Consider the following 11,550-nt stretch of genomic DNA (forward strand, 5'->3'; position numbering starts at 1 on the left):
CGGTTGCGTGGGCTTTTCCAATCCAACACCGCTCGAACCTTGGCGCTGTCCATGGCGAGCCCCTTGTCAGACAACTTGTAGCCCAGGAAATCCACCTCCGTCACGTCGAACTGGCACTTCTCCAGCTTGGCGTAAAGCCTATGTTGCTGTAGCCTGCTCAGCACTTCCCTGACGTGTCTGTCATGCTCCTGCTGCGATTCCGAAAAGATCAGGATGTCATCCAAGAAACAGACGCACGTCTTGTAGAGGAGCCCCGCCAACACGTGATGCATGAAAGCTTGAAAAACGTGGGAGCCATTTTGCAATCCAAAAGGCATAACTCTATATTCGTAGGTGCCCAGGGGCGTGAACATGGCTGTCTTCCACTCATCTCCTTCCCGCATGCGAATGAGGTTGTACGCCCCTCGCAGGTCCAACTTGGTGAACACGCTGCCCTTGCGTACTTTTGCGAGGAGGTCGTCGATTCGGGGCATGGGGAAGTCCGATGGCTTGGTGACACTGTTCAAAATGCGGTAGTCCACTACGAGTCTTTTTTGGGGCGTGTCTCGCTTCTTCACAAAGAAAACAGGACTGCCCCCCGCTGCCTGGGACTCTCGGATGAAACCGCGCTTCAAATTATGATCTATGAACTCTTTGAGTTCCTGCAGTTCGTCTTCAGACATGGAATACAGCTTCCCTTTGGGCAGCGCCGCCCCCGGCAGCAGGTCAATTTTGCAGTCATATGGTCTGTGGGGGGGTAGCTTGTCTGCCTCCTTCTCGCAGAAAACCTCCAAAAATTCTGCGTACTTGTGGGGAATCGCTTGCAGCGTGCCTAGCAGCAGCTGTGACTCCTCTTGCTCCCCTTCCTGCTGGGGCATGATGCAGTGTTCAGCACAAAAGGAAGAGCCAAAGGTCAGCTGCCTCTGGTACCAAGCCAGCGTCGGGCTGTGCTTGTCCAGCCAACTCATGCCCAATACAATAGGCGTGTCCGAGAGTTGAGTGACGTTGAAGCTGATGATTTCCCTGTGATTTCCAAGCCGCAGCACCATAGGTGGCGTCTGCTTCACCACTTGCCCCCCTAACAGCTCCCTGCCATCCACCGTGACAACCTGCAGGGGCAGCGTGGCAGGCAGCAACTGTATAGCGTGCCGGTCGACAAAGTCCTGCCCTATGAAGTCTGCATTGCTTCCCGAGTCGACGGTGATTGGCACGTCCATGGTGATTCCATTGGGTAGCTGGAGCGATGCGGTGAGCCTCACTACTGGCTTGGGCGGGAGGGGGTCCATGGGCGGTAAAATCTCTGGGGACTGCTTCACTGACACGTCTGGCTGGGCCCCAGTGCCTCTTCCTCCAGCCAGACATCGTCGTTTCCCTGCTGTGGTTCTCCGTGCTGCGTTGCTGCAGTCACCATTGCTGAGGCTGCAGTGTGCTTGTGGAGCCTCCGGGGACACTCTTTCGCCATATGCCCTGGATCCTCGCAAATATAACACTTCCTGTTCCCTCTAGGAGGCTTCGCTTTCACTGCTGCCGGTGCTAGGGCTCTGGCTGCTGACTGAGCCCTTGCACTCCCAACCTCCATCGGTTCCACCCCTCCCCCTGTTGGAGGCGTGGATTGCGCACGCGCTGCTTCTCTGGGAAGGAAGGAGGAGCCTCTGGCTGGTTCGCGCCCGCTGCGCCCTTCGTCCCTACTCCACGGACGTTCTTCCAGCCGCACCCCCACCGCCAGCGCCCTCTGAACGATCTCCTGCGTGGTCCGGGGTCTCTCCCCCCTCGCAATCTCATCTTTAACCGAGTTGTGCAAGCCCTCCCAAAAAAGGTCTCTGACAGGAGCCGAATCTCTGTCCCATTCCAGGGCACTGACCAAAGCGAAAAAGCGGGCATGATACTGCCTTACGCTGGCCCTCCCTTGCCTTAGTCCATGCACCTCCTTTCGGGCAAGATCCACGTCAATGCTTGATAAAAAACAGCCATCCATCGCTTTAATAAAGGCGTCCGCATTTTGGAGCGCAGGATCCTTATCTCTCCACAAATTGCGCAGCCATGCTTTTGCGTCTCCATGCAAATGGGACATGATGAACCCCACTTTCTCTTGTTCATCTCTAAAGTCTTTGTGCAGTAGTTGCAGTGCACACATTACGTCTGCTCTAAAGTTGGGGTACTGTTGCAAATTCCCATCGAAGTGCGAGACCAGACCGCCTGTGCGTCTCCCCAACCCAATCCCCTCTGATTTGGGTGTCTGTTGCCCTTGCTTCGTAAGCACATCCAACCTGACCTGGAGATCCCTGTAGGCGGCAGCTGCTTCCTCCTCTCTCTTCCTGGACGCCAGCGCCTCGGCATTCAGTCGTGAAACTGCTTCTCTGAGTTCCGTTATTTGCTGTTCGGCCGTCATATTGTCTGCCGTTCGTGAGCTCTCTTGTAGGCACCCGCTTTCCCTCCTCTCCGCGAGGCCGTGGATGCCCACAATTTGAAGAGACGGAGCTTACTGTCAGGGTTACTTCCAGATCCTAGCTCACAGAGGATCACGCTAGCCAGCGATCGTTAAATAAAAGTCTTTATTGAGTTACAGTCTCCATTCTCGAGCTGCTGCGTGCAACCCTACGTCTTATGCTTAGATCGGCGAAGCTCCGTCTGAGTCTCCGCCCCTTGCGCACCAACTTAATATCCTAGCCCTGCTCCACCTTTTCCGCCTGACAGTTTTCCTCTGGGTCCCTCTGCCCCCCTGGGTCTCTTCCTTCCGGGATTCTTCTGACGCTGACCCCCCTGACTCTCCTGTCTCCTTGCGCCGGGCTTTAGGACCTGGCTCCCTTTCCAGGCTGCCTACTGCGCCACCTTCCTGTGCATTTGAACTTGGCGCGCGCGCCCAACCTTCCACTTTCCGTCTAACCGTCACTTCGCTCCCCGATGAAGGTGTGGCCACTCCTGACTCGTGCCCTCCCTCCTGTTGCGAGCTGCCAGCGCTTGCTCCCTGGCGCTCTTCCTCTTTCCTACTCTCTGGCGGTGACGTTGGTCCCGATCTCCAACTGCTCCCCTCTGAGTCCCCTCTGGCTCTTTCTTCCTGGGGTGTCCCCCTAGTCTCCCCCCTTGCCCTGGCCACTGGTGCTCCTTTTTGTGAATCTTCTGATTCACTGGAAAGGCTCGGAGATCTCGGGTCGTCGTCATCACTCATCCTTTCTTCTGCCTCCTCCCCCTCGCTCTCTGTTTCCTCCCTTGCCCTCGCCTCTGCTCCTGAACCCCTGACAGTGTCAAACAACTTTTATGTTGGAAAAGATTTAAGAAACGCCCACTGACGGATTCTGCTAGCGACTGAGGCAGCCACGAAGTGAAGGGCTGTCCAGACTGAAAGGTTTAGCAAGGCAACAAAGCCTGGAGAGGCGGCAACTTACACACGAGCAACCCATACACATTACACTTGGCTCTTGTAATAATGTTTAAAGAATTAGGTAAAAAGGTAATGTTTATGAGAAGTTGGTAAAAATAAGATTTAAGTCCTAAGTTTTAAGGTTTTTTATAAGATAAGATGAAAATAGAGTAAGGTAATGTAATGACAGAATATTATGAATTATGGAAAGGATTTGCTGTGATAATTATTAATTAAGATACAAGAGATGGGAGGAGGAAGAGGTCATGGAAAGAAGGTAATGAAAGTGGAGAATTTGAAAATGATGGTTTTATTTTTTCTTTTTCTTTTTCTGTTTTTGTCTTTTTTCTTTGTATTTTTTTTAAAAAATCTTTTTTTCAATAAATATCATTTAAAAAAAATGAAATAAAAAAAGGACTGTAAGAAAAGTTTCCTTGTCTTTATGCTTTCCTGGGCAACCAGCCGGGAGCCACTGACAGCATCCTGACAGCTGTCAATGTCATAACACTGCTACACAAATCTATGGTGCAAACACACTAGGAATACGGTGCACACTTCTGATCACCTCACCTTAAAAAGAATATTGGAGAGCTGGAAAAAGAAAAGAAAACTAAGTCTTACTCTGAAAGCAATGGACATGACTAATAGAAAATACCGTATTTTTCGCTCTATAACACGCACCTGACCATAACACGCACATCGTTTTTAGAGGAGGAAAACAAGGGAAAAAATATTCTGAATGGACGTATCATTTTTGTGCTTCATGCTGTGGCCACAGACATGTGATCTGATGGTGAATTTGGGGTGACCCAATGCAAAAATCCTGAGAATCCCTGTGGATCCATGCTTTGTAACCATGTTTTTGCACCATTGCAGCCCCAGGCAACAGTGGGTGCGTGATTTTGGGGGCCAGGCTGTAGCCATGGACATGCTATGTGCTCTGATGGTGAATTTGGGGTGACCCAATGCAAAGATCCTGAGGATCCATGTGGATCCATGCTTTGTAACCACGTTTTTGCACCATTGCAGCCCCAGGCAACAGTGGGTGCGTGATTTGGGGGGGGGCAGGCTGTAGCCATGGACATGCTATGTGCTCTGATGGTGAATTTGGGGTGACCCAATGCAACGATCCTGAGGATCCATGTGGATCCATGCTTTGTAACCACATTTTAAGTGGGGAGGGAAGGAAAAACACAGAAGGCTAAGAATGCAGGAGAGGGCTATAACGTGAGGAAAGGAAGGCAAAAGTTTCCACCCACCCAAGCCAGCCAGCGCTCTCTCTCTCTCTCTCCCTCCCTCCCACCTGCATGTTTTCCAGCTGCCTGATATATATATATTTTAATTGCAGCAAAACCTAAGCTTTGCCATCCCTTAAGAGGTACAGACACTGTAATCTTCCAGATCGCATGAATTTACAGGCAAAACACTGTTTAAGGATTTCATCCTTTTAAATGGAAGAAAGCATATTTGAATGCTGTGTGTCCCCAAAAACAAAAAGCAGGAAGTCAAATCAGAATTTTAAGCTGAACCTGTAATCTCTCTTCCCACAAACATTGTTCGCTCCGGAGCATGGAGAGGAATTAGAAAGACGCTCTGCTTTCCCCTCTTCTTGCCTGGAGGGGAGGGGCTTTCCCTGCTCTTTGTTCCGTTTGAGCAAACACAGCAAGGAAACAGAGAAGGGTGGGCAGTAAGATCCTGAGGCAGAATGCAGGAAAGCAGCCACTTCCTCTTTTCAGGTTTCCCTTCTCCCTGAAGCGCGGTTTGATTTATGCCTGATTTTTCGGCTCCAGGGACCACACATTCGCTCTATAACACGCAGACATTTCCCCTTCCTTTTTAGGAGAAATAATCTGCGTGTTATAGAGAGAAAAATACGGTAATATTAATTATATTGATAACAATAAGAAGCGTTTTGCTATTCACAGCATTGCAGACCAAGTCTCGCAGCAAGTCAGTAGGTGACTATCCATAATTTTGCTATAATTTATTTGCATGTGTCTGCCTGGTTTCTGCTAACTCGAAAGTTCATTCAGGACCACCAGGGGGATGGCTATTTGCTTGCTGCAGACACAATGACAAGGGTGGTGACCTGGAAAAGCTGGCGGATATGTGGCATGGGCCTCATCATGGTCACACATCCAAAACTGCTGATGCCCTCACGGGTGGTAGGGATCTCTGTTGTGCACCGGTGCCAGCGGGGTTCTCCAGGCTCCCAGTAGTAAATCATCTTGTAGCGCCGGGTTAAGTCTTCCCCACCCAACACATAGATCCGTTTCCCGCAGGAGACTACCCCTGCGTTGGCAACCCCACGCGGCAGTTTGGGCATACCAATGTTGCCACTAATTTTGCCAGTCTCGTTGACTAAGAAGCACTTGTGAGAGCTGTGGCGATTCTCGGGGATGAGGAGCCCTTCAACCCTGTCCCGCATTTTCTTCTCGATGTATCCCCCGATCACATAGATCCCCCTGTCCCCAGCCACAGCTCCTGCAGCAAAGAAACCCGTCGACAGAGGCACCTGAGTCCATGTGTTGGAGCTGGTCTCGTAGATCAGGAAGCCTTTGTGGAACAGCCACTGGCCAGAAACTCCCGTGGCGCCGCCAAGGAGGTACAGCTTATTCTGGAAGACGCTTGAGGCCGGGTGGCTCAGGGCAAACGGGAGCTTTGCAATCGTAGCCCACGTCCCTGTCGTGAGGTCAAAAGCCTCAGCCAAGTTGAGGAAGCTTTGGAACTGACACCATCCCCCCATGGCGTAGAGCTTCTGGTTGTGGAACAGGAAGCCATGTGCAGCCCTGGGCACAGTCATGGGTGCGAGCTGCAGCCACTGGCTTCTGAAAGAGCTGAACTCATAGAGGGCGGTGGAGTAAGAGTTCTTACAGATGCCTCCAGAGACATAGATCTTCTCACCAGCTGTGGCGCAACACGCATGCGTCAAGGACTGCAGGCCGGGAAGCTTCTCCCACAGTTCGGTCTGTGGGTCATAGCAGCCCATGTGGGCCTCTTCACTCTCCAGCTCCTGGTACTCACACATCTGGGTGTCGATGCACAGGATGTGCGGCTTGTACATGCCCTGCCGGAGGCCCTTGATGTGACGAAACCTCTCCTCGCCATCCAGCACCTTCCACTCGAGCCTGAGGTCCTTCCACTTCTCCAAGTCCCTCTGTAGTTCGACTTGCTCCTCCGGACTGAAGAGTGGGAAGCGGACATGGCGCATCAGGTCTCCTAGCAAAGGGCCATGCTTGCTGGATTGCCCTTGCACCCAGAGTCGCACAGCCCGATAGACCTTGATCTCTGAAGCCACTTCAAGATTGCTGGAGGATATCAGGGTGATGAGTGTGCTGAGGTCCAGCTGGCGGAAACTCTCATGCTCGCAGACCTGGCTGAATTTTCTGGTGAGGAAGCGTATGACCGCATGGAGGAAGGCAGGACTCTTATGCGTCCTTGCCAAAGAATACATCTCAAAGCAGTTCTGCACAGAGATATTTTTCCCGAGGAACCTGGAAGGCGAAAGAAGGAACAGGAAGGCCTGTGGAGCAGAGGAACCAGCATGACTCCCACCATGAAACCTGGTGGTTAGCCTCAGGACCGCCAAATGGCCACCCAATTGGAAGGCTTTGAAAGAGGATTAGACAAATTCATAAGGCTGCCAATAGCTACCCTCCATGATGGTTCTGTTGTTCTAACTCCCCTGTTGGAGCCAGTATGCCTCTGAATTCCTGCTTCTGGGAATCACAACTGGGATGAATGCTCTTGAACCCATGTCCTGCTTGTGAGTTTCCTATCTAGACATGTGGATGGCCACTCTGAGATCCGGGTGGACTGGATGATCCAGCAGGAATTTGCTTATGGGAAAATGCATGCTAATATGGCAACCCGCTGTTTCATGATTTTACATTACCGTATTTTTCGTCCCATAGGATGCTCCGTCCCATAGGACGCACCTAGTTTTTTTGGGGGGAAATAAAGGAAAAATTTATTTCTGCGGGACCTCCCGCAGGGCTGCCTAGGCTGTGGATGTCTTCCTGAAGCCTGGAGAGCGAGAGGGGTCGGTGTGCACTGACCCCTCTTGCTCTCCAAGCTTCAGCAAAAGCCTGCATTCGCCCCATAGGACGCACCCAGATTTCCCCTTCATTTTTGGAGGGGAAAAAGTGCATCCTATAGGGCGAAAAATATGGTAGTCCTGAAGATCCTTTGGCCATGTAACAAATACTGGGAAGCTGTGTTGAATGAAGCAATCCCATAGTTGTATCCATAGTCCAAGGGCCTTGACAAAGACTCTCTAAATTGCAGCAAAAACTGGTTGGAGACTCCTTTGGATTTCTCTATGGATATAACTCTTATAATCATAAAAAAACACCAGAATTTTGTAGACATTTTTAGATTCTCCATTTGTGTCCATATTCAATGTTCCATGAGACAGCAACAACAGATTTCGAAGCTGTCTCTTTGCAGCAGTTCTTCATTATCCCTCACTCCTCATTCCAAATTTAGCTAAAGCAGGTGTGACTAACTTGTGACCTTACTTTATTTTTCAGCCTTGAGTCCCTAAATGTTTTTTGAACTACAACTTCCATCATCCCCAGCCAGGATAGTCAATGGTAGGGATGTTGGGAGCTGTAGTTCTGAAGCTCCAAGGTTGAAGGACCTTGCTTCAAATGATGCTGAACTCCAGTTCCCATCACCCTTGACCATTGATGGGAGTGATGGGGTCTGGTGGTCCAGTAGCACTACAGGTTCTCCATTCCTGGGCTAAAAGAATCCTGATAAGATATTATGCACTACAAGCATAAGAAGAGTCCTGCTGGATCAGACCAATGGTCCCTCTAGGCCACCCTCCTGTTTTCACAGTGGGCAACCAGATGTCCATGGGCAACAGATAAGCAGGACTTGAAGGGAAGAGCACTCTGGCATGCAGAAGTATGCTGCTTCCAATAGTGGAAGTAGAACATAACCATCAGGATTAGTGGCACTGATAGCCTGATCCTCCACAAATTTATCTCTTTTAAAGCCACCCAAGTTGGAATTTGCATGCTCATGGTGTGATGTACATTGCACCTGTCAAATTGTGGAACTGCATGCACAGTCATAGTGTGAGAAGAAAGATGCAGTGACTTACCTACAGCAGAGGTTCTGCAGCGGTATGACCTGTAAGCGGTTGGCCCCAGCAAAGAGGTGCGGCGCTAGCTCAGTGGTGAGTGTTATGTCCTCTGTGTAGATATATTTCAGAATGTTTTCGACGACGAATGCAGACACCTCCTGAAGCAGAACTTCTTTCCCACCAGATTCTTTCCAGGTATTGATGAAAATGTCCCGAAAGTAGGGGCTAATAGCTGCTAGCAGCGCTCTGCAGGGAAGGAAAGAGAGAACTGCAATTGCTGGAGGCCAAGTTCAAACCCTTGGAAGGTTGCTTGCCATGGACTGGCTGGATGCAGAGGACTGGTAGGAGGCACCAACTGGGGAACCTCAAGGGAAGAAGGCTCAGAGCCCGGGGAGTGGTGGTGGAATGATGATGAGTGGTCAGAGGGAGAAGAGGGAGCAGATTGTGAGGAGGAGGTGCTGGGAGCTGAAGAGGGAATGGTTTAGTGAGTGGGAGGAGACTGTGGAAGACAGCAGTCCAGAAGCAGAGGCAGAATTGGAGGCTGGAGAGGAGAAGGGGCCAAGAGGCAGAGATGAGTCAGGCTGGGGATGAAGCCAGGCTGTCTTTCCCTCTTGCTGTGACCATCTCTCCCTCCCCCCCTCCCCGTCTCTCAGAACCCAAAGGGATATGAAGAGGGTGGAGCAAAGACATGCAAGACCTCAAATTGCTTGAGAAGGAACCAGTGGAGGAGCAGACTTAGAGAGCTGTGGGACAGTGGGGACCTTCAGTCCTGGCAAGTGATTTTCCTTGAGGTAATAGCTACCGGGTAGAGTTGTGTTCACTAGGCTTGAACTGCTTGGTTTCTCTGAATCAAGAGTTAACTTCCTGACACCGTGTGACTTATTACTGACCTACTCCTGACTCCCACCCCTTGACATTGCTGAGAATGGAATATGACCTTAAGGTTGAAAAAATGTTCCCTGCCCTCACCTACTTGATTCCCCCCCCTTTTTTCTTTTTAAAGGCAGATGAACCTGAGATGCTCTTTGTGCAACCTTTACATTCAAACAATGAGTTCTGGGCAGCCTTCATGTTGCTCAGAAAAATCAAGGCCTACCTGTGGCAAGGGAATCTTTGTCCATCAGCTATGAGGGTGGCATCATAGAGCAGCTCTTCCTCATACATCTCTGCTAGACCTGGAGTCAGGGAGAGGGGAAGAAGTCAGGGAGACAACAGCTGGTCATTTGATAAGATGGCCCTAGTTCTTTGGCATAAGAGGTCTTGGGGGTTACCTTGGGTTAAGCCGAGAGGTCTTGGTTTGAAGGTTTCTGGCTGCTCCCTTTTATGACTGGAACTCATGATGAGCAGGATGAAGGAAGTAGATGAGAGAAGAAGGGGAAGCTGTCATGAGAGAGAGAGAGAGAGATCAGTTATACAGTTGTATAGAATCTTAGAATTGTAGAGTTGTAAGGGACCCCAAAGGTCATCTACTCCAACTTCTTGCAATGCAGGAATCACAACAGAAGAATTCCTGACAGGTGGCCATTCAACTTCTGCTTAAAAACTTCCAATGAAGGGGACTCTGCCACTTCCCAGATAGTCTGTTCTGTAGAGACAAATAGGGATGGATAGATCAGTCCCTTTCCATTCCATGGCATTTCTGCATGATTTCAAAAATAAGTGCACTTAATCTCATTCTGTGAAGATCTTCTTAAAAAAATATATTTCAAAATAATGTTTAAATTCTATGTATTGCAATTTTTTATACACATTTCCTCCCTAAAATGCACAGCTGTTAATTTTCCCACTACAATGCATATTTTCATATGCAATACCCCTAAAAATGTGGGATTCTGTTTTGGGGGGGTTACACATCTCCTTATTAAAAAAATACAGTTTTCGATGGATTTTCTTTTTAACTGAACAGCAGTTTGAATGACAGCTGTGTTTAGTTCCATGTACTTGCCTCAGAATGACAAATTTAGCCAGTTTGCCTAAAATGTGTACAGAACAAGAATTTCCTCTATCCCTGATGGCCAGCATTAAAGAGAGTTCAGGATGAAATTAGCTTATAACATGGGGAAAATTTCCCCAAGATTTTTGAGCAAAAATGAGACTTGCTGCAAATGGTGCTAGAGCAGCAAGCAGGCACTATTGACTGAAAGTGATTTCTGGATTCATTTTCAATCTGGATTCCAGCCAAGCTTCCTGTGCTACATCCCTCACGGGCCCCTCTTCTTCAGGTTATCTGCTTGGCCGCAACATTTCATTCAGTTGTGGTAACATGAATGGCTTGCATGAAGGGAGGAGTGTGTGTTTGTGAAGCTCTGGGTAACTGATTCTACCCCAGGGAAGAGTGACCACAGTGTTAAGGAACTTGTGAAGTTTTCACACAAAGGACATCACCATCAATGGCAGAAGATGCTGCCCACCTGCATAGGCCCCTCTCACCTCACCTCCTCAAGAGGGCCTGCTCTTCAAGACACTGTTGCGGCCCCATGCCATCTCTGGGGCCTCTTGCTCAAGGTGAGTGCCTGTTGTTGATGAAGGCCTGCCAGGGACACTCTGAAGTGCAGCTATTGTGACATCAACTGGGCATGTTGTCCTATTGGCTGGTGGGCAATCCAGCCTCAAGTAGACACTGGGTCTAGGGCCATGGTGGTTTGTGCCCATTGGAACCTCTAGGGTGGAAGGCAGGAAGCCAACAGCAGGTGGCGCCAGAGCCGATGATAGACAGAGGCAACTAATTCTAGATTTTTCTCCAGCCTCTTCCCTGCTGAGTTCTACAAAGGCAAATGTTAGACCTGGGAAGAGGAGGAAGCCAACAACCAAGGGTCATCTCTGGTTTTAAGTAAAAGGGAGCGCAGGTAAATGAAAGGTGGGCAAACAGGGGAAGAATAATTCTGGAAGGAAGAAGAAGAAGAGTTTGGATTTGATATCCCGCCTTTCACTCCCTTTAAGGAGTCTCAAAGCGGCTAACATTCTCCTTTCCCTTCCTCCCCCACAACAAACACTCTGTGAGGTGAGCGGGGCTGAGAGACTTCAGAGAAGTGTGACTAGCCCAAGGTCACCCAGCAGCTGCATGTGGAGGAGCGGAGACACGAACCCGGTTCCCCAGATTATGAGACTACCGCTCTTA

At 49.7% G+C, this 11,550-nt stretch overlaps 1 protein-coding gene across 1 annotated transcript; it reads right to left on the reverse strand.

The window, feature by feature from the left end:
• Window positions 1-5,306: 5,306 nt before the first annotated feature.
• On the reverse strand, window positions 5,307-9,812 carry LOC309526935 (kelch-like protein 38). The gene is made up of 4 exons (XM_082213315.1): window positions 9,704-9,812; window positions 9,529-9,607; window positions 8,451-8,678; window positions 5,307-6,831 (listed from the first exon to the last, which is right to left on the reverse strand). Exons 1-4 carry the CDS (start codon window positions 9,768-9,770, stop codon window positions 5,388-5,390), a joined length of 1,818 nt encoding a protein of 605 aa, XP_082069441.1. The 5' UTR covers window positions 9,771-9,812; the 3' UTR covers window positions 5,307-5,387.
• Between the last annotated feature and the right edge of the window lie 1,738 nt (window positions 9,813-11,550).

Source organism: Podarcis vaucheri (assembly GCF_965113315.1).
Source record: "Podarcis vaucheri genome assembly, chromosome: 2".
NCBI classification, from domain to species: Eukaryota; Metazoa; Chordata; class Lepidosauria; order Squamata; family Lacertidae; genus Podarcis; species Podarcis vaucheri.

Bases quoted from the DNA above. Each gene is read 5' to 3' on its own strand.
- LOC309526935 (XM_082213315.1), bottom strand. From the start codon at position 9,770: ATGAGTTCCAGTCATAAAAGGGAGCAGCCAGAAACCTTCAAACCAAGA. The intron at 9,608-9,703 runs GTAACCCCCAAG...CCCTGACTCCAG, and splicing joins ACCTCTCGGCTTAACCCAAG to GTCTAGCAGAGATGTATGAG. The intron at 8,679-9,528 runs GTAGGCCTTGAT...CCTTCCCTGCAG, and splicing joins CAAAGATTCCCTTGCCACAG to AGCGCTGCTAGCAGCTATTA.